Genomic DNA, 20,711 nt, shown 5'->3' on the forward strand with positions numbered 1-20,711 from the left:
AGAGCTTTTGCAGGAAGAAACATTATCGTCTAGAATTGGGGATGCATGCAACAGAATCCTTTTGAGTGATCTTCAAGGTTTCTGCGGATACTCAGCTGCTAGATTCGAAGACTGTTTGAACCGTAAGCCGACGTAGTTTTCTTGTTTTTTTTTCGTGCACTTCATGCAATAGTAAATCATAAATTTTTATTTTTAAACTGCACAAACTTTTTTCCTGAAGGTGCACGAAGAATTTGTATATTTGCTATACAGTGAAAAAAAAAAAAAAATGAAAGAAATTGGAATTTAATTTCCGATACAATTCTATTGTTAAAATTAAATTGTACGACATTTAAATGGCTATTAACACTAGATTCAAGTTTTAATCTTTAATTTTATTGGTTACGATGAAAGAAATATGTACGTACTCACAGTAAGATTAAAAAATTTAAATTAAGCATTTGTTTCATTATTGATTGCTTTCTTGTTTTTCTTGTTTTTCTTATTTTTCCTTTTTAATAGTCTTTTTTGTATATGTTCTGAATTGGTTAATATTTCCATTTACGTGTTTTGATAAGATTACAGAATTATGTGTATCGTTCTACTATATTGATTTTTTTTTTGATAATGTCAATTAAATTTTACACTTGGATCCTTCTTCTTCATCCTTTTACTGTTTCTTTTTTTTTTTTTCCCTAATATTACCATTCATTCATTCTTCTAAATTCCGCTCATTATAGAAGCTTCCAATTATGTTATTTGTTTATTAGCTGAAGTGACTAACAGTATGAAACTAAACTCCGCTTACCTTCTCCCCCCAATCAATTAAAAAAATAAATGACACATAGGAATTGTCCCTTTTTTTTTTGGTACATGTGTCTACTTGTCTTTGTTTAAATAAATACATCCTCTTCTCTTTCTTTTTTGTTTTATTTATTTATTTATTTATTTGTGTTACAAGATGCGTATCACATTATCTACAATTGTTGCCTTAGGTCTTCTGGGCTTACAGGCTGTGTCAGCTAAAAAGAACAAGAAAAAGAATGCTTCTTCTCACTTGGATATAGATTGGATCTCAGAACATTTAGGTACACGTCGTGGTTATCCTACTCATACTGTTCCTAAACGAGATAAGATTTTAAATGAATATAATGTTGAACAATATCAACTTATTAAGCGTCATGGTACTCGTTATCCTGGTGATGGTGACATTGAAGCCATCACTGATCTCCTTGCTAAATTAAATGGCACTTCTTCTAAGCTTACAAAATGGGTTGAAGGTTATAAAAATCAATACATTTCTGTTCGAGCCGGTCTTCTTGACACACATGGTCAAGAGGAGCATTATTCACATGGTATGCGTTTTGCAAAAAAATATCCTGATATCCTGGAAAAGTCCCTGAGTGGGGATACGGTTCAATTTGTAGCTTATTCTTCATGGTCCTCTCGTACCTCTCAATCAGGTCATGCGTTTTTAATGGGCGCCTATAAAGGACATGGAAAATTAGACAAGCAAAAAATGATGGCTATTCCTATGTTTAGTTATCCTTATAATGCTGATACCATGCTTGCCTTTCATAAACCCTGTAAACGTTGGCAAGCTACTATTGACCAGCTCACTAAATCCTATGTTGCTCCTCTAGAAAGACTTTACATGCAACCTATTGCTGATCGTTTAAGTGAAGAAATAAATATCAACATAACTACAAAGGATGTCAAGACGATGTTTAGTGCCTGTGGGTTTGAAGTGACGATGCATAATACAAAGGACACCTTTTGTAAAATGTTTACGAAGAAGGATTTATTAAAATTAGAATATTATGATGACCTTGCACATTGGAGAAAGTTATCTTATGGTGTTGAAGACCTTAATGGTGGCATGGCCTGTAACTTGGCCAAGGAGATTGTAAATAATATTGATAAGGCAGTAAACGGTAGTCGTTCTGGAACATCTTTCCCTCATCTTGATCTCAAATTTGGACATGATGAAACTCTTTTGCCTCTTCGTACTTTCTTTGGACTCTATAAGGACAACGTTACCCTTGCCTGGAACTCTTCTCAAGAGGTGATTGATCATCGTAACTTCAGATTGTCAGACTTCAGTTTCTTTGCTAATAACTTGGCTTTCGAGGTCTTATCTCCCAAGAAGAAGAACAAGAAGAATTTTAAAAAGAATTATTATGTTCGTGTCTTGGATAATGAAAGACCTATTGTCTTCCCTGGTTGTAGTCATGAAGTATGCCCTTATGAACAATTTAGAACTGCTGTAGATCCACTTTTAAATTGTAATTATGACAAAATTTGTTCACTTCAATAATCTTATGATTTAGAATAAAAATAGAAGTTAATTATTATGTAAATATAAAAGAGAAATTAATACTGCATTGTTGCTGCTTGTTGTCAAATTCCGACATTTTCTATTTTTTTTTTTCTTTTTTTCCTTTGTATTCATTTATAGTGTATTATTTGATAAAATATGGTAAATTCAAAATGAAATAAATCTCAAGTTTGATTACAACTCTTTACTATAAATTATTAGGTTAATGACAAAACTATAGGAGCGATTTCTTCCTTTTCCATCGTGATTCTATTCGTCTATTATTCAACTTGGACTTTAATCATGGTATAGATTGAATGAACTAAAAAAAAAAAAAAAAAAAAAAAAAAAAAAAAAAAAAAAAATAGAAATCAAATAAAAACTTAATTTTGTTATAGCCATTTGTAGATGAAGGACATCCATCTCATAATTATTTTCCAGATTGGAAATATGCTATCAAAATACCACTGTTAATCATGATAGTCGGCTTAACTATTATATTTACATTTTTATCACTCGTTATGATTAAAAGTAAAAGGACACTAAGGAGAACAACAACAACAACAACAACAACAACGACGACGACTCCAGCAAAAGTACTTTCTACTAATGATAAAAATTTATTTATAAACGCTTTTTAATCTTCAATAAGTCTACTTCCTGCTGCTGCTGTTGTACTATTAATCTCTTCTTTTGTATGGATAACAAAAAGGGTTTTAGGATCAAAAACAGAACACTTCCAACTGCCATTAAAATGAAATGACAATAATAAATCTGTCTCCAGACATGCATAATACGACTCACATAAAGAAGATCAAAGCAGGGAACAAGCATATTTAAAAATCCAATAGAAGCCAACCATGTACAAATATCGTAAAATGTTTTCCAGTATGGAATGGGTCTTTTTTGATCCAACATAAATAAAGGTCTAATCGTTCTACGTACTTGTCTTGCCATTAATTGTAAAATAGCTGCTATAATAAAAAAAACTATTATATATGAATATATATTTAAGGGAAAAAAAAAGGTAAATAATCAGGCTGGATAGATTTTTGTTTTATAGTATTACAATAGAAGCCTGGATGAAAGCCATGCCACATGGAAGATACAATATAGGTCTTCATAGTTGTATACATGGAATCTTTTGGATGAATTCTTTGGAATCTCAAGTAGACATAATGACGAAGCCAATGATTTGCGCCAATATTCCAATTCTCTGAGAGTTGCTTGTACGATTGTGCAAATTCACAATCTAACACGTTTACATTATTCAAATGATCCCAGCGAGGTTTCCCCTTCAGATCTAAGCCGTTATAGCCAAATCCTGATAATATACAAGCCCCTTCAGATAAATACCAAATACAATAATATTTGCATCTTGTTAAAAATCCAGATAATTGAATAAAGAATACCCTAAAAATAATAATAATGATTATAATTTTATGACAGACGTGTTAAAAACTATACTTGCTTTTTCCAAAAGGGTAAATAGGACCATTCAGGCTTTAATGCTTCAAAGTAATTGAATGTAGAACCAAAAGAGACAATGATGGATATAAAGATTAAACTTTTAACAAGTCTTCTTAATGCAGGCATCCAAGAGGAAGATGATCCTTGTCTTTCAGGAGTCATTTCAATAAAATGGATATAATCCATGTATTCGCAACTAGGTCCAGTTAGGAAACCACTAAAGAAGAATATCCAGCCAAAATATTGTAATAAAGTAGGTTCATGAACTATCTTCATTTTCTCTGAATGTGTCGAGATAGGATCGTTAGTAAAACCATCCATTCTACTAAAACCATACGAAGATAATTTTATAGTAATGATCATCATTGCCCCTGAATAATCGAGCTGAGTATCACCTTCAATGCCTTTTATTTGACGAACCATATGACTTATATAATAATAAATCCATCTTTCTATCCTTTGTATACAAATATATAAACTTACCAAATACACATACTAAGCATTACACATATAAAATTAATCCATGCAATAGTTGAATAGTAGCCTTTAAGATATTTCAAAAGTACAAAAGATAAAATAGAGATAAAAGCAATATGAATAAATCCATCATAGAGTTTTAATAGAAACAACATAATATAACTTGTAAAAATAACAGAGAAGAGATGTCTAGCAGATACTGACCGGATTTGTTTAAATAAAATAGCAGAAGGATACGTAGATAGAATTGAAAAGGCTAACTTTAAATGGTCTGGAGCCACTTGACCACCGAGTAAAGCCGATAGTTTAATGAACAAACTGTCCATTTTATAGTCAACAAAGATGGAAGAAATAAATAGGAAAACAAAAAAGAAAAAAAAAGAAAGAGAAGAGAAGAGAGAAGGGTAGCGTCTTATATATAGAAAAATAACGTGTATACATATATTCAAGGAAAAGAGGAAAATCGATATAACCCCTAATATTAAATAACTGTAAATAATAAACTTTTCAAATCCTTCTTACCTAGATTTTCTCTTTTCTTAACAAAGGATAATAAAAGTGAAATAACAAATGCTAAATATGTGTTCAGGATGTCTATACTTGATGTCAAGAACATCATTATTAAGCTTATATCCTGTTAATATAAAGAATAGTGTATATCTAAGCATATATAATCATATTAATTCAGAAATGTATGCAGGTGCTATAACATGCATTTCAATGACACTAATAAGAATTGTCAAGCTTCTTTTTTCTCTTAAACTGTAATTGTAGGTTGCTGTCTTTTATTATATATGTGTTTATAAAGGTCATTAAGTTCCCAATGCTGACAAGAGTAATATACCATGTATATAAGGTTTTTATCTATAATTTTGCACTGTTTAGGTACAAATTACCTCATTTTTCTTATATAAAAAGAACAAAAAAAAAGGAGAAGGAGGAGAAGGAAAAGACTTGTAAATAATATTAGATTTAAACATAAATTTGTCCATCATAAATTTATCATTCAGAATGTCAAAACAAGGCAGATAAAAAGCAATTGGATCACCAGAGTACGTTTGTTGGACTTTGATTAAATAAAATAATTGTTCAAGAAGCAGTACGCTTATTTTTCTTTGCAAGCGTTATAGTAGCAGTTCATAAGCACGAATTCACAAAGGAATTTTGTTTCTTTTGTATACTGAATTCTCTTCATATTAGTTCTTGCTTTAAAAGTATGTTATATTTATACCAACTATTATAGTTTATTACGTCTGTTGAGGACAGTTACAAAGCATACATATTTAATGGGTCATTGCATTCGTTTGAATTTACATCAAATAATATTAGTTCATATTGTAATTATATATATATATGTTTTTTATATGAATCATTTAACTTCATTTGTTACTTTTTTTTTTTTTTTTTTTTTTTTTTTTTTAAATCCAAAGATTTGTGCCCAAAATATAAAAATTCATTCCGCAAAATAAATAATAAGCCCGCAAACTTAAAGGTATTAAAAATCATTTTTTTTTCTTTTTATATATTTTGCTTCCATCTTTCTTCAGAGTAGATTTGTCGATCAAGATGTCAAACAAGATAGAAACCAGTCCTTTTGATGATCCTTCTAATCCATTTCAAGACCCCTCTATCACATCTGCTTTAAATTCATCCCGAACAGTAACTAATAATGAAGATGTAGCAGAAGAGGATGTACCTCTGAATGATTTTAATGCTACTAGTTTTCATCACATTGCCGATAATCGTGATCCATTTAGCAATACCAGTCAAACTACTTTACCTACTAGCAGCATTTTAAGTCCTGAGCTAGCTGCACGAGAAGAAGCTCTTCGACAAAAAGAACGCGAATTAGCAGACAGGGAGAGAGATTTAGAAGCAAGACAAAGAGCCGCAAATAATACAAGGCCTGTTAATAATTTTCCACCTTGTTTCCCTATCATGTATTTAGATATTGTGAGTGAGATACCTAAACAGCATCAACGGACAGTCATGTGGCTTTATAGAGAATGGCTTTTATTTTTGATAACGTTGATAATGAATTTCTTTGCTTGTCTTTGGGTCTTATTTTCACATCCTGCTTCTGTCACAAGTGCCCCTACAGATATGGGTATTGCTCTAACTGAATTATTTACACATTCTTTAGCAAGTTTCTTTTTATGGTATCGACCTATTTATAATGCATATATGAAAGAGAATTCATTATATTACTGTAAAATGTGATAAGTGATATAGATTACTAAATAATTGCTTCTATGTAGACTAACATCTATAAACATAGATTTTTATTTTATATTTAATGGATTTCATATCCTTTACACATTTTATATGGCAGTTGGTATACCTTCAACGTAAAGTAATTCTGTTATGTAAAACTATGAATTAGAACTTTTTTTTTTATTCTTTTTTTTTTTTTTTTTTTTTTTTGTAGTGGTGGAGCAGGTTTAATTTTGTTAGTAACATTATTTTCTGATCATTACATTGGACCTGGTATTTTAACATTAATATCTTCTATATGCTGGTTGTCGATGGGTATTTTGGCAGTCATTCTTTATAAAAAGACCTATAGTCATTATAAAGCTGCAGGACATACATTTAATGAAGCCAAGAATGAAGCCTATTCTCATATGGGGCGTTCTAATATGGTTAGAGATGCTGCTGTGAATGCCGCTTGGAACACTGCTACAACAAGACGGTGAACAAAAAAAAAAATACACATATACAAATATACATTTATGTATTTATGCATATAAATCACATGGCATAAATGATAACTGAATTTTCACATGTAAAATGAAAAAAGAAACGAAGGCATTTTTTGGGGTTTTTTTTTTTGGTCTTATTTTAAAATTTATCTTTTTTTCTTTTGAAATTATTTTTTTCCCCACATTTTTATATATAAACTATGCATACATTGTCTAAACCCATTACGACCATCTCATGGTTTAGACGACATAAGTTATTTGGGACAAGTCTATTTGCAGTTGTAATAGTTAGTTTATATCAAACTCAAAAATACTATAGAAACGAGTTTAATGGACAACGTCAAGAAACAAAAGAAAAAGAGAACTCTTTATTTTTCCCTGTTATGAATAGCAAAAATCAAAAAGTAGGCGTAAATGAAGAATTTAAAAGACAACTAAGTTTAATAGCCAAGATAATATTCCCTCATTGGCGTACAAAAGAGGGAGGTCTTTTAGTGCTTCATTCTATCTTTCTTGTCTTAAGAACCTATCTTAGTGTGGTAGTGGCTCGATTAGATGGTCGTATTGTCAGAGACCTTGTAAATGGACATGGGAAAAGATTTTTAATAGGTCTTGTGTATTGGTTTGCTATTGCTATCCCAGCTACTTACACAAATAGCATGGTATTTATTTTTGTAATGAAATAGACTAAACCAGACTGATAGATATGTATATACCTTGATATAGATTCGATATTTACAATCCAAGTTATCTATTGGATTTAGAACTCGATTAACTAAGCATATTCATGATATATATCTTGATCAAGAAAAGACATTTTATAAAGTGATTAATTTGGATAACCGTATTCAGGGAGCAGATCAGTAAATATTTTAATATGTGCATATATATATATAATGTCTTAATACTTGTTACTATAGATTTATTACCACTGATATTGCTAAATTCTGTGATACTTTGTCTTCTCTTTATTCAAATCTTGCAAAACCTATATTAGATACTATCATATTTAATTATCAACTTACAAAATCAATTGGTTTAGTAGGTATGGTAGGTTTGTCTATCAATTATATCATCACAGCCAGACTTTTACGTGCCGTGACACCTTCTTTTGGTAAATTAGCTGCTATTGAAGCCAAGTTAGAAGTATGTATACACATATACACACACATATATATGTATATACATATACAAGAGAAAAATACTTGATTAATTCTTTCTTTTATACATATATCTATGTATATGTTAGGGCGATTTTCGTGCTGCACATTCACGTATAATTACAAATGCAGAAGAAATTGCATTTTATAATGGTGCGGAACTCGAGCATTCAATTTTAAATAAAGCTTATCTAAAACTTATCAAACATATCAATTCTATTTACAAGCTAAGAATTAGTTATAATATGTTTGAAGATTTCTTAATTAAATATGCATGGAGCGCATTTGGTTTAGTCATGTGTGCCATCCCTGTCTTCACACCTCAGCTAACGTCAACGTCAACGACGATAACGCAAGGAGATGAAAATATAATGGTGGGTGCTCGAACAAAAGGATTTATCACGAATAAACGGTTGATGATGTCCTTAGCAGATGCAGGTGGACGTATGATGTATTCATATAAGGAATTAGCAGAATTGGCAGGCTATACCTCTCGTGTCTATAACCTGATCTCTGTCTTGCATGCCTTGCACAATAACCAATTTGATAATGGGGATGGTGTTGAATCAAACAAGAAACCTTATTATACCTTAACCAATATCAATGGTAGAGTTGTCATTCATGATAGTATTCAATTTGAACATGTACCTATCGTTGCACCTGCTCCTGGTGGTCGAGTGGGTGAAGTACTTGTGAATGACTTGAATGTTCAAATACACCCTGGTGAACATTTGTTAGTAACAGGTCCTAATGGTGTAGGTAAAACTGCTGTTGCTCGCATTATTGCTTCTTTATGGCCTGTATTTGGTAATATATAATATCACAAAAAAAAAGGGGGGGTAGGCTTATACTAAATTATATTCTTTCATTAGAGGGCACTTTAACAAAACCTTCAGATCATGATATATTTTATATTCCACAAAGACCTTATTTAAGTCTTGGTACATTAAGAGATCAGTAAGTTAGGACTCATATTTCTCTATATGACTATAATCATTTATGCTAAGTATGTATCAATGATAGAATCATTTATCCTCATTCAAAAGAAGATATGATAAAAGCAGGTCACTCAGATATGGAATTATTAGAGATATTAGAAATTGTTCATTTAGCTTATATTCCCGATAGAGAAGGAGGATTAGAAACCGTTAAAGAATGGAAGGATGTATTTTCTGGTGGTGAAAAACAAAGAGTAAGTAAAATGAAAAAAGGAGAGAGAAGGGTTTAGTTAAATGGACATTCTTACTATTATGACATAACGAACATTTATAAATTATATAAATATATGATAGATTGGTATGGCACGTCTCTTTTATCATCATCCCAAATTTGCAGTCTTAGATGAATGTACTAGTGCTGTATCTACCGATGTTGAAGGCTTAATGTATTCTCATGCAAAAGATATTGGTATTAGTAAGTGTTTGTTTTGTTTTGTTTTTTTTAGCAGAAGAAAAATTAATTTTTATGCAGCACTTTTAACCATCTCCCATCGACCTGCATTATTCAAGTATCATCGATTCTTATTACGTCTTACGGGTAATAATGGAAAATGGGAATGGGAAACAATTGGTACTCGTGAACAACTACAATCCGTTGAAAAAGAGCTTTGTAGTCTACAAGCAAAATTACAAGAAGTAAATACCCTGAAAGCTCGTTTGGCTACTATTGATCAAGAACTTTCTTTAAAATTATAATTACGATTATTTATTAAATAAATTGACCCATAGGCACTTGGCTTGTAGAATTGCTTAATTGTACGAAATACTTGACAAGTTTTGATTTTAACAAATGTGCATTTTTTTTTTTTTTTTGGTGGACTGACATTGAAGTGGCTGTCATTTATATAAGTCTTCTTCCCAGTCACACGCTGTAGAAAAAAAAATTTTTTTTTCCTCATTATTATTATAAAATAACAATTTTCTGTTCCTTTTCCAATTTTTTTTTTCTTCTTATTATTATTCTTATACAATCTTCAAGCAAAAAGAAAAAAAAAAAAAAAAGTAAGTGTAATTTCTGGTGAAGGAAGAAGAGAGAATTGTGTTGATGATAGCAAATCCCAAGTTCTATAACACTTCTTTATGGTTGACCGTTTTGGACAACCGGGTGTGATGTTAGGCTTTATTTTTATAGTCATAGTTACACTGAGCTTTTCTCTTTTTTTTTCTTCTTCTTCATCTTTTGTGTAAATGAATATCTTTGTTTACTAATCATCTTTATGTTTATAGATTCTTTGTCACTTGCTACTTTATATTTTTTTTATGTTAAAAAAACTTAATAAATTTTTGATTTTCATTAAATTCTTCACTGTTGCTGTTATTGTTTTATTTTATTTTATTTTATATATATATATATATATATATATCGTGAGTTTATGATTTTATCCTTCTAGTTCATAAAGTGAAGGAAATCAAAAATCCTACTCAGGCAAAGACTAGAAAGATATTAAGGGAGGGGAGCAAATAAAGAGGCTTGAGGATAGTTATAACAGTCACATAAAGTGTTATTGACCTAGAAAGTAGTGTTATATTATGTTGGATTGTTGTCATCATTGCGAGACCAGCAATCGAGTCCTTGAAGGAGTGAGCAAAAGATGTGTCATAGATGAGCCAAAGTAAAACAGTGTTGATGGAAAAACTTTTTTCTATTTCTTTTTTTGAAATAAATAAATAAAATAAAATAAAAATAAAGTAGGATTATTAATTGAAAAAGTAGACAAGTACAAACGATAACTAACTCATTTGGTGACAGCAGCAAATAGTATAAAATTTTATAAAGAGCGTTGCAGGACACTGGGGACATGAACTAGGAATTTACAGGAGCAAATTAACTTGATAAAGAAAAAAAAGGTCATTTTAATGATGTTGTTGTTGCTAGCGTTTTCCGCTAATTTGTAGAATGAGCCTTCATGAATAAATAAAATAGAAAACTAGTCTTCAGTTGTGTAATTTAATAGCGCACATCTATTTTTGTTAAAGCTTTTATCGCAACATTTTCTAACTAGGAACTAACATAAAAATTTCATGCTTTAAAGCCCCTTCTCTAATATTTTATGTTCTTTGTTGAACTTACAATCTTGACAGATGTTTAGTCGTCACTAAATTCTGGCATTAACATCACTATTGCAACAAGTTTGAATAAGAAATATAGAAGTGAATTTCAGTAGTTTCATGAATCAATTTTCTTCTTCCATCACTAATGAGTGAGTTTCAACTTGGTCTTTATCATTAATTAATTATTTTACTGTAAAAGTAAACTGAGAAAGTATCTATAAAAAAAAAAGAAGGGGTGATAAAATCTAGTTTCTAGTTTCATGTTGTGTCTTTCAATTGTATACATATTCAAGAAACTATACACCACTTCTTCTTTGTGTAATATTCTATATACTTTATTTATTTTAGTGTGATTCCTCTAACGATGTTAGTGATTAATCTGCCTTTCCCCTTTTCACCATTACACATCAACTAACTAAATCTTCTTTATTTATAAACTAACAAACACTTTATTATTTTTATTTTTTCCTATAAACCATCTTTTGTTTATTTATATTAAAATCTCATAAAATTTATATTGTAAAAAAGTCATTTTTTTTTTTAAGAAAAATAAAAAAAAAGCAAAAGCAGCACATTTTCAATACATTTTAATTCTTTGGACATGCAAGAAGAGTAGGTTTTTTTTTTACAAAAGTATTTTATACTTTTATTTTATAAATAAATAAATATAAATATATATTTTTTTTTTTAAATTTAAAGCAACTTTTTGTTTTTAAAGAGAAGAAAAAAGAAAAAAAAAAGCGCGAAAAAAAAGACAGCCACCAAACCAAACGCAAGACGAAGCTACAAAAATAGTAGTAGTAGTAGTAGTAGCAGTAGCAGCGACAGCAGCAGCAAATGTCCAACACCAGACCAGTCATCCATCGAAGAGGACTACCTCTGAACCCCTAGACAATCCAACTTCACCAGATGTGTCCGAAGACAACATCCTCCATTGAATCATCGTTCAGATCAATCTGAGATAGAAGAACTCCAAGTTCTTCTACCTCATCCACCAGATCCATGGGATCATCCTCCATCTCCATGGAATCTGGTGGCGACTGATCAACAGGGCCAGAGGTAGCCACGGCAGCAAGAACATTCTTCCCGAATCGGGCTGGCAGAAAACGGGGGGGAGGCATGGCAGCTCTATCAGCTGCCTCACGAGCAGCAGAGGAACGTGGTGCTGAGAAAACACCTATAGTACAGCATACACAAAGAGAAAGGAGTTTAATAGAGCCAACACAAGAAGATGGAAGAAGGAAGAATGTTTATATATAGAAAATAAAAAATAATATTCGTTAGTTATACATGTTATTTTATCATAAAAAAAAGTATTTAAACACACATAAAAGATAAAGATACTTACAAGAGAAGGTCATTTTTTTAATAATAATTTTTATAATAATAATAAAAAAAATATAATGATAAAAAAAAGAAAAAGGAAAGAGGAGGGTGGAAACGGAAGAGCAAGGGATAGTTTTATAGTGTTTTTATGGTTAATGAGAACAATAAACGTCAAAAATCATATGTGTTGCACAGTGCTTTGGCGTCAAAAAAAAAAAAGCCAAATAAAGCTAGATAAAGCACATGAAGATGTTATCTTTTATTTAGTTAATTTCTCTCCTTACTTTTTATTATTATTATTATTATTAGCGCAACAAGTGTAAATTTGTAGTGTTTAAATAACTATATACGCCATTTAACAGTGCAGCCATGTTAGTCTTTATATATTATTTACAGTAGTAGTAACAGACAGACAGAGTAACAGGGGGAAAAGGAAAATAGACAATATACAAAAAAAAAGGGCCAAGAACCAAGGGTAAGAGTCTATATTTTTTTTTATTGTTCCCACATTAATCAAAAGTAAGGAGTAAAATTCGTTTACAAACTTTTTTTGTTGTTGTCTTACACTTGGCGTCGTTATAGATTTTATTTACGTTGCTAATTGCTTTATAATAAAAGTAAAAGGAATATCATATACTCACTATTATCTACGCTGAACTAAGCCTTCTTCTTGTTAAATAGAATAGGGAATAGAGAATAGAATATTAGCTTAATAGTATTATACTTAAGCAGCAGATTTGTGTACCTTTTTTTTTTTAATGCAGCAACAAGCCTTTTTTTTATATAATTTAAATTCAGTTAAATCATTCCATGTATATTTGTATAATATATGCTTTATATTCAAACTTCTTTGAAAGGATAAATGACTAAAGAACAATAATATGTGTGTAGTAGCAATTCACTATTATACATGTTCATGTCCTTCATTGCATAGTCAACATATAAAGATATAATACACCTAATTATCATTATTACTATATAAATATATAATGTGATGTAATAATAATCTAGAAAAAAAAGGAGAGAGGTAACAAACGATCTATATAAGCCAAAAGAGTTAGTATTTAATATTGTTATATTGTTTATTTCCAAATGGAGTAGTAAAATGACATCGTAGTTTTTTTTTTTTTTTTTTTTTTTTTTTTTTTTTTTTTTTTTTGGACAATGTAGGATGTTAATCTAGGCCCAAAGAAATCCAGACAATATCATAAACATGTAAAGACAAATCGAATTAGGTGCAACAATTGTTTTTGATATGTGTAAATACTACTTTTAGCCTTTCATACTTGCATTGCTATTTTAATTCATCAATCATGTTAATTGCAATATTTACAACTTTTTTTTTTTGGCTTACTTTTTTATGATTCATTCAAGCAAGAACACTCGTACTGATGAAATTATAGATGTCAACTTTCTTCATATAATAGCATAAAAAACAAAAGAGGCTATAGTATGTTTTTGTATTTGTTGATTGTTATGGCTATCTTTTTTGCTGTACATCTTTATCTCATTTACCAGTATATTTACTATTGTTTCTGAAACATGATTTTTTTTTCTTTAAGATAGGTTAGAACAATGGTTCGCAGGTTTGTAAACCATATATTTATTTCTAAAAACTGATTTGAATGTTGAAGTAGAAATGGTATAAAATTCTTATAGTAGACAATATATAGGATTGCTTGTCTTATAAATTATCGTAACAGGCAGATTCAAGTAACGACTTGATCCCTATTTCTTTTTACTATTATTATTTGTCGTCTAGCAAATTACCCTATTTCGTTTTGCCTGTCTTATGAAAATAATCCTTTATTAAAGAATATTGTCATATCTACTCTACTATTTCTTACTGGAGTCGATAACAGCAGTTAAGACTGTTTCCCTCCCAGGATCAACGAAGAGAGGAATGTTTATTTATGATCACTTTTTTTTTTCATATTAAACTCATCAACTGCAAGAGTAAATTAAGACTGTTGTTTTCTTTTATAGAATAAAATATTGATCTGATCGTATAGTGTTACGAAACAAAACGTTGTTGCTTTTATTAGAGGCTAAGGCATTACTGATACTAATCTTTTGTTGTTGGAGTACATAATCCTTTAATATGTTATATAGGCTATCTTGGCAGCAACTTACTTATTACATTAGTAAAACAGAAGAGCGCCTTGTACATTCAGAAAATCCCACATATATGCTTTGAGCAGTATTGATTCAGACACATTCCATTTTTTTTATTTATTAACGGGTTTACATTAAATAGATTCATATAGAACGTATAAGTTGAATAAACAGTCAAGATGAATGTGTAGTATTCATGTTTTACTATTTGATAATAGTCACTCAACAGATGACATTTAAAAATTCCAATCATATAATCTTTTATAGTTCTTTTATATATATATATATATATAAAGGTACATCATTAATCAATTGTCTGAAATATTGAAACAATTTTTAATTTGAATTTTAATGTCTTAAAACTATCCTATCTTTATTTATCTAATATTTGACTGCCTATATCATATATAACAGACTAAAAAAAAAAAGCTATTTCATAATATAGTAAAGTAATAGTTTTATCATGTATAATCCAGTGCTGTACAATACTTTAAATTTCTTAGATAGCTTGTCACTTTAGTGTCTCAATTTTGATAGAGTAAAATACAACAAGTCCTTATTACTCCATAAAGGCTTTTTTTTTTGTATTCTATTATATTCTTGGATTAAATTCTCGAGAATTTAATGTATTGAGCATTTAGTGTTATTGGGGGGAAGGAGGAGGAGATTATGAAGTTTACAATAATAAGCATTTGTTTATTAATCCAGTGTTATTGATTTCTCTGTGCACCTATGACAGCTAATTGGTCAGCACGTTCATTTCCATGTACACCACTATGGCCAGGAACATAAGAAAATTGTACTTCTCCTTTTCTCATATTCATTAAATCCAAAGCACGTTCAAACAAATCTCTGTTTTCTACTTCCTTTCCATTTGATGATCGCCAACCGTTTTGTACCCAATTTTTTGACCATTTAGTAATTGCGTTAATAACATATTGTGAATCTGTTCTGATTTCTAACAAACCATCGTCATCTAGACTTTGCTCCAAGGCACAAATAACGGCTTGTATTTCTGCTCTTTGATTTGTTTGCCGAGGGCCTAGTAGAGGAGCACTTACATTGCGTGAATCATTCTCACCCCAATAAACACCGTAACCAGCTCGGGCATTGCCATAGCCATTATTTGATGAAGCACCGTCAGTATAAACAACAGTTACGGATCCAAGATCGGATTGATTAGTTCCTTCATTAGAAGGTATCACTTGTGCATACGCATTAGAAGGTTTATTATTATAGTTCTGTTGTGACAATGTAGAGGATGATATGGATCCAGACGCACAAAAACTTTGTGCCTCTTCATAGGTATTGAATTTCTTATAAACAGCACCACTAAAACCTTGAACATTAGCCTGACATTCAGTCCATGTACTATAAATGCCTGGCTGTCGACCTTGTCTAACTGCATAGAAACCTTGCTTAGCCATGATTGTCGAAATAACTCTCTTTTTAATTAGACCAAAAATATTGTTTAATGATAAAAATAGGTATACTGAAAAAGAAAAAGAAAAAAAAAAAGCCTTCCCTGAATAATAAACCACCAGTGAAGCAGCTTTATTATTTACTGCTAAATTTCATTGGATATAAATCCAATATTTAATTATATTTTACGTCTTTTTTTTTTTTTCTTTTGTTTGTTATGTCAGAAAACGATCCTTGGGATGATTGGGAAACTGCTGCAGATGCTGGTGTAAAAACTTTTCTTTTATTTCATTTATTTTAACAATAAATTGCTTTTTATTTCTGATCATAAATATATATATTTTTTTTTTCTTTTCTTTTCTTTTTCTTTTTCTTTATAAATTAAACATTGACATAGTTAATCGATTATAAAAAACCAGATCCAAAGACAATAACAACTAGAACAAATCAACAAATATGGCAAAAAGCGTAAACAGAATAGAATAGCTTAAAATCCAAATAAAGTTTCTTCTAATCTTTTATTTTAATAGTAACAATTTTGCTACACCGATCATCATCCACACCAATAATGATCTTGGACACGCAGAATATAAACCCCAAGTGAGTTAAAACATTTCAATAGAATTCAGAATTTTTTTAACAATATTTTCCATTTCAAGTAGATGGTCATCTTGAAACGACCTGAAGAAGAAAAAATCAAACAAAAGTTACAGAATGAAAAGACGATTGCAGAAAAACCCATAAAGGCCTTAGCGGAAAAAGTAAAAGATTATGAAAAAGCCAGACGTAAAATATTTGAAAAATTTGAAGACATCCAAAACAATAGAGCAACAAAGAAATAAATAAAGCAATAAAAATGATTCTATTTCGTCTTTAGATATAGTGTGTCTCTAGTTTATTATTCAAAGCTTTACCTGTCTTTTTTTTTTCTGTCTCAATAGATAGGGTTATAAATACTGATATTAAGTACATATTTCCTAGCGTATATTTATTTAATCGTGCTATGTATATAGTTCTACTAACAAATCAATAATACTGTTAGAAGAGATGATACATAAGTAAGAAAGAAAGAACTTTTATAGATATAAGCATAGTTTTAAACATGATACGGGTCTATATATCTTTGATAAAATAGAGCCCTTTAGACTCTATTCGTCAATGAACTACTAAGACCTCTTTGTTTTTTTCTATTTTTAAGAAAAGTTTACATACCCTCTTAGATTTAAACAAATTCACTCTGTAAAGTAACGAAAACAATCATGATGAAAGGGGGGGATTGAGTTAGCAAGAGTTAAAAAGTAACGGAAAAGAGCAAAGATTCTCAAAATAAGGGAAGAATTCTAACAGCCATTTTTAAGAAAAGTAGATCAATATATTATAATTGACTAGAATCTGATATCTGTAAATATAGAGTAGCATAGCATTTTGGCTTATAAAAATGATCAAATCAAGCATGTTCTTGTTGATCGTTGTCTCTACATATAAAATTTAGATTTGTACAAGCAAATATGTCTAATATTATGCTGCTTAAACTTACTTTGTCTTATCATCTTTGACCAATTATTCTTTTCTTGTTCTAAATGACTCTTTTCTTCTTCTTCTTTAATCATCAATACAACTTGTTCCTTTAGAAATGATTTTTACCACGCTCAAGTATGACAATCAATCAAAATCTTGTTATTAGATGTCGTCGGATTTTAAAAAACACTATAGACGATTCTTTTTTTTTTTTTTTTCCTGCTTTCAATGCTAATTATGAGAGAATCTTTACACTTTCCCCTAGAATATGGAGATCTATTAGTAAACAAAAAAAAAAAAAAAAAAAAAAAAAAAAAAAAAAAAAAAAGATAAAGCGTAAGTTTCACACTTATACGCTCGACTAGACTTTAACTTGAATAAATATTAATTTGAAAAAATTTAGTTCTACATGTAGGTTTGTCATACTGAGTTACAAAAAAAATAATCTTTTTAGAACCAATTGTATTATTAACCATCAACATTTCAGCTCAAGGAACCCTGCTACGGCCATTTTAGAAAAAAAAAAGTTGGTTTTTTTCTTTTTTCGTTTCGTTTTTTTTTTCTCTTTTTTTTTAAAAAAAACTAACTTATATAACAAGTATGCTTCCTATCTCTTCTCTTCGTAATGCAGCTACCATGTCAGTTAGACGCACTGCTGTTATGAGAATTGTTAAGCCATCTATTCCATTAACTATACATCGTACTTTTGCTACAGAAAATAATGGTAAGGAAGAAAATTCAAAGGAAGGTGAAGCTAATAACACCGATGGTGAAAATACACCTAAAATCGAATTAACTGAAGAAGCAAAGAAGCTGCTTGCTGAAAAGGATAAACAACTTGCTGAGATTAAGGTAATAATAATAATAAAATGGAGAAAGAGAAAGAGTGAAATTGAGTGGAATAAAGGAAAAGCTGAAAAAAATAAAAAATAAAATAAATACATAGGACGCTTATCTTCGTTGCCTCGCTGATCAAGAAAATATTCGTGAACGTAGTCGTAAAGAAATTGAAACAACTAAAGAATATGCAATTCAAAAATTCGCCAAAGATTTATTGGATACAGTAGATATTCTGAATATGGCATTAATAGCTGTCCCAACTGAATTACGATCCAAAGAAACTTCAGTTAAATCAGAGATTGCTACAGATGCAGGAAAGATACTTGATCAACTGACAAACCTCTATACCGGTCTTTCAATGACAGAATCAGAACTTATCAAGGCATTAAAACGTCATGGAGTTGAACGTGAGAACCCAGAAGGACAATTATTCGATCCTAATAAGCATCAAGCACTTTTCCAAGCTCCTGTACCTAATAAGGAGGCAGGCACTATTTTTGTTGTTCAAAAGATGGGTTATACACTTAAGGGTCGTGTGCTTCGTCCTGCTCAAGTGGGTGTTGTGGCTGAATCATCGTAAAAAAAAATAAATTGTATATTATAGAAACAATAATAAATGTAATTACGTGTGCATAAAAACCAAAAAAAAAAACTGCCTTTTTAATAGTTAAAAATTACATAAAGATAGCTAAAGTAAATGTTCCTTCATTACGAATAATAACTTGACTACAGTATAAAATCGTTATAATAAATTAATAAATGTTTGGAATTAGCACATTTACCTATTTTCGTATTCAATGTTTATTGTGGGGCATTCTGCTTTATCTTCTTGAATATTATCAAGATTACGTGCTGTATTAGCAATTGATGTAATAAAAGCTGCTGACTCTGGTTTTGCTAATCCTCTTGCTTTATTATAATAATTTAAGTTGAAATGTCATGACCTGATTTCAAATTTATTTACCTCCTAAACAAAATCCTCTTTCATCTGCCACTAATACTCCTTTTACTCCTTCTCTATTTGCTCTAATTTAATAAATTTTACATTATTCACAATGTCTCTTTTACTGCCTTTTTTTTTTTGGTTTTGATTTACATATTATCGAGAGTTGTTATCAGTTCAGATTCCATTTTAAATGAGTTTAAAGTAAAGAGAAACACGTTGTTTATTGACACATATTATGACCAATAAAATTGGGGTGTTCGTAGTTTGCTATTTCTATGTAGATTACACCACTGTTGATATATGGTAATACTTTTTTTTTTTTTTTTTTTCTACACACATATTTGTACTTTCTTTTTTTTTTTTTTTTTTTTTTTTTTTTTTTTTTTTTTTTTTTTTTTTTTTTTGACAATGGTCACTGTATCCGAAATAACAAGTTCACAATCACCTAATATTGCCACTAATAAAGATACACCTTCAAAAATAGATCTTAATGCGTTAGCAAGTAAACTTATATAAAAGTGACATTAAGAATTTCAAAAAGAGAGGGAAAAAAAAATTAATCTATTATTAATTTATTTATTTTAGATCTACCTGATGATCAGTTTTTTGACGCATTGAAAAAGAAATCTACAAATCCAGAAATAACACAAGAATATCGCGCAGTCCTTGAGCGTCTTATTCATAGTTGTGAAGTTGATCATCAAGTGGTAGAACAAAAAACAAAGGAAGTGGCTGAATATAGTCGTAAAATTCTAGCTGTATATGATCAATATCGAGTGCTAGAGAAGATGTTCAAGGAGGAGCATAAGCAAGTATTGGAAATATTAGATCAAAAAGCACAATTAGAGATAAAAGTGAAAGAGCAAGAGAAAATAATTGAACAAAATACAACACATTATAACGAACTAAAACAACGTATGGAGCTTCAAAGGGATGAATTTTTAAAACAGGCTACAAAACAAGCATTAGGAAGACGTAATATTGAAACAAAGTTAATGGAAAAGGATGAAGAATTGTCTAATTTGAAAAATGAAAATGATAAGCTTAAACAACATATAGCAATCTATGTAGGGCTTCAACAATTACAGCAGCAGCAACTACGTCAACAGCAACAACTCCCATATCAACAACAGCATCCTTAACAGCAATAATAAAAGTCAAGAGTTTATGTATCTTGCTTTGTTATTTTATTTTATATGTAAAGAATATAGTCTTCTATTATTATTATTATTATTATCGTTTTTGTTTTATATCATATAAAAGAATATTATCTATAATGTGTATAATTATATATATGTGGATTTAGGGTAATAAAAATGATATCTACTATAAATCCAATATTCTTTATTATCATACTATACTATACCATACATAAATGATTCGTTTTTG

At 29.9% G+C, this 20,711-nt stretch overlaps 10 protein-coding genes across 10 annotated transcripts; 6 read left to right on the forward strand and 4 right to left on the reverse strand.

Moving 5' to 3' along the window:
* Positions 1-909: 909 nt before the first annotated feature.
* On the forward strand, positions 910-2,309 carry BX663DRAFT_509453 (histidine phosphatase superfamily). Its single transcript, XM_051527623.1, has one exon. The coding sequence runs from the start codon at positions 941-943 to the stop codon at positions 2,294-2,296; it is 1,356 nt and encodes a 451-aa protein (XP_051383056.1). The 5' UTR covers positions 910-940; the 3' UTR covers positions 2,297-2,309.
* Positions 2,310-2,920: 611 nt separating this feature from the next.
* On the reverse strand, positions 2,921-4,376 carry BX663DRAFT_536442 (MBOAT, membrane-bound O-acyltransferase family-domain-containing protein; the record flags this gene model as incomplete). Its single annotated transcript, XM_051530626.1, has 4 exons — positions 4,250-4,376; positions 3,792-4,193; positions 3,366-3,709; positions 2,921-3,285 (listed from the first exon to the last, which is right to left on the reverse strand). The coding sequence occupies exons 1-4, from the start codon at positions 4,267-4,269 to the stop codon at positions 2,921-2,923; spliced, it is 1,131 nt and encodes a 376-aa protein (XP_051383057.1). The 5' UTR covers positions 4,270-4,376.
* Positions 4,377-5,654: 1,278 nt separating this feature from the next.
* Positions 5,655-7,064, forward strand: BX663DRAFT_472779 (scamp family-domain-containing protein). The gene is made up of 3 exons (XM_051524182.1): positions 5,655-6,452; positions 6,522-6,591; positions 6,672-7,064. The coding sequence occupies exons 1-3, from the start codon at positions 5,810-5,812 to the stop codon at positions 6,937-6,939; spliced, it is 981 nt and encodes a 326-aa protein (XP_051383058.1). The 5' UTR covers positions 5,655-5,809; the 3' UTR covers positions 6,940-7,064.
* On the forward strand, positions 7,065-9,916 carry BX663DRAFT_509459 (ABC transporter transmembrane region 2-domain-containing protein). Its single transcript, XM_051527624.1, has 8 exons — positions 7,065-7,607; positions 7,672-7,808; positions 7,866-8,091; positions 8,195-8,912; positions 8,978-9,062; positions 9,129-9,297; positions 9,398-9,518; positions 9,576-9,916. Exons 1-8 carry the CDS (start codon positions 7,146-7,148, stop codon positions 9,797-9,799), a joined length of 2,142 nt encoding a protein of 713 aa, XP_051383059.1. The 5' UTR covers positions 7,065-7,145; the 3' UTR covers positions 9,800-9,916.
* A 2,141-nt stretch (positions 9,917-12,057) lies between these two features.
* Positions 12,058-12,516, reverse strand: BX663DRAFT_551923 (uncharacterized protein; the record flags this gene model as incomplete). Its single annotated transcript, XM_051531321.1, has 2 exons — positions 12,058-12,332; positions 12,504-12,516. The coding sequence occupies 2 exons, from the start codon at positions 12,514-12,516 to the stop codon at positions 12,058-12,060; spliced, it is 288 nt and encodes a 95-aa protein (XP_051383060.1).
* Positions 12,517-15,657: 3,141 nt separating this feature from the next.
* On the reverse strand, positions 15,658-16,008 carry BX663DRAFT_413416 (Caulimovirus viroplasmin-domain-containing protein; the record flags this gene model as incomplete). The annotated part of the gene is made up of 1 exon (XM_051522318.1): positions 15,658-16,008. A coding segment is annotated over one exon (351 nt), but the record flags the coding sequence as incomplete, so codon positions are not given.
* A 279-nt stretch (positions 16,009-16,287) lies between these two features.
* Positions 16,288-16,894, forward strand: BX663DRAFT_509480 (uncharacterized protein). Its single transcript, XM_051527625.1, has one exon. The coding sequence runs from the start codon at positions 16,681-16,683 to the stop codon at positions 16,858-16,860; it is 180 nt and encodes a 59-aa protein (XP_051383062.1). The 5' UTR covers positions 16,288-16,680; the 3' UTR covers positions 16,861-16,894.
* Positions 16,895-18,052: 1,158 nt separating this feature from the next.
* On the forward strand, positions 18,053-19,027 carry BX663DRAFT_509485 (GrpE-domain-containing protein). The gene is made up of 2 exons (XM_051527626.1): positions 18,053-18,388; positions 18,483-19,027. The coding sequence occupies exons 1-2, from the start codon at positions 18,137-18,139 to the stop codon at positions 18,954-18,956; spliced, it is 726 nt and encodes a 241-aa protein (XP_051383063.1). The 5' UTR covers positions 18,053-18,136; the 3' UTR covers positions 18,957-19,027.
* On the reverse strand, positions 19,028-19,516 carry BX663DRAFT_509487 (uncharacterized protein). Its single transcript, XM_051527627.1, has 4 exons — positions 19,473-19,516; positions 19,341-19,402; positions 19,159-19,285; positions 19,028-19,102 (listed from the first exon to the last, which is right to left on the reverse strand). Exons 1-4 carry the CDS (start codon positions 19,505-19,507, stop codon positions 19,051-19,053), a joined length of 276 nt encoding a protein of 91 aa, XP_051383064.1. The 5' UTR covers positions 19,508-19,516; the 3' UTR covers positions 19,028-19,050.
* Positions 19,517-19,733: 217 nt separating this feature from the next.
* Positions 19,734-20,629, forward strand: BX663DRAFT_509488 (uncharacterized protein). The gene is made up of 2 exons (XM_051527628.1): positions 19,734-19,824; positions 19,908-20,629. The coding sequence occupies exon 2, from the start codon at positions 20,111-20,113 to the stop codon at positions 20,462-20,464; it is 354 nt and encodes a 117-aa protein (XP_051383065.1). The 5' UTR covers positions 19,734-19,824; positions 19,908-20,110; the 3' UTR covers positions 20,465-20,629.
* The last annotated feature ends 82 nt before the right edge of the window (positions 20,630-20,711 follow it).

The sequence above is a fragment of the Cokeromyces recurvatus genome (genome assembly GCF_025118155.1).
Source record: "Cokeromyces recurvatus strain NRRL 2243 chromosome Unknown BX663scaffold_12, whole genome shotgun sequence".
Lineage (NCBI taxonomy): Eukaryota > Fungi > Mucoromycota > Mucoromycetes > Mucorales > Mucoraceae > Cokeromyces > Cokeromyces recurvatus.

Coding starts and splice junctions, on each gene's coding strand:
- BX663DRAFT_509453 (XM_051527623.1), top strand. CDS start 941: ATGCGTATCACATTATCTACAATTGTTGCCTTAGGTCTTCTGGGCTTA.
- BX663DRAFT_472779 (XM_051524182.1), top strand. CDS start 5,810: ATGTCAAACAAGATAGAAACCAGTCCTTTTGATGATCCTTCTAATCCA. Junction 6,453..6,521: donor AGAGAATTCATTATATTACT/GTAAAATGTGAT, acceptor CTATAAACATAG/ATTTTTATTTTATATTTAAT. Junction 6,592..6,671: donor GCAGTTGGTATACCTTCAAC/GTAAAGTAATTC, acceptor TTTTTTTTGTAG/TGGTGGAGCAGGTTTAATTT.
- BX663DRAFT_509459 (XM_051527624.1), top strand. CDS start 7,146: ATGCATACATTGTCTAAACCCATTACGACCATCTCATGGTTTAGACGA. Junction 8,913..8,977: donor TTCTTTATGGCCTGTATTTG/GTAATATATAAT, acceptor TTCTTTCATTAG/AGGGCACTTTAACAAAACCT. Junction 9,298..9,397: donor CTGGTGGTGAAAAACAAAGA/GTAAGTAAAATG, acceptor AATATATGATAG/ATTGGTATGGCACGTCTCTT.
- BX663DRAFT_509480 (XM_051527625.1), top strand. CDS start 16,681: ATGGTCATCTTGAAACGACCTGAAGAAGAAAAAATCAAACAAAAGTTA.
- BX663DRAFT_509485 (XM_051527626.1), top strand. CDS start 18,137: ATGCTTCCTATCTCTTCTCTTCGTAATGCAGCTACCATGTCAGTTAGA. Junction 18,389..18,482: donor AACAACTTGCTGAGATTAAG/GTAATAATAATA, acceptor ATAAATACATAG/GACGCTTATCTTCGTTGCCT.
- BX663DRAFT_509487 (XM_051527627.1), bottom strand. CDS start 19,507: ATGGAATCTGAACTGATAACAACTCTCGATAATAT. Junction 19,403..19,472: donor ATAACAACTCTCGATAATAT/GTAAATCAAAAC, acceptor TTATTAAATTAG/AGCAAATAGAGAAGGAGTAA. Junction 19,103..19,158: donor AACATTGAATACGAAAATAG/GTAAATGTGCTA, acceptor TTTATACTGTAG/TCAAGTTATTATTCGTAATG.
- BX663DRAFT_509488 (XM_051527628.1), top strand. CDS start 20,111: ATGTTCAAGGAGGAGCATAAGCAAGTATTGGAAATATTAGATCAAAAA.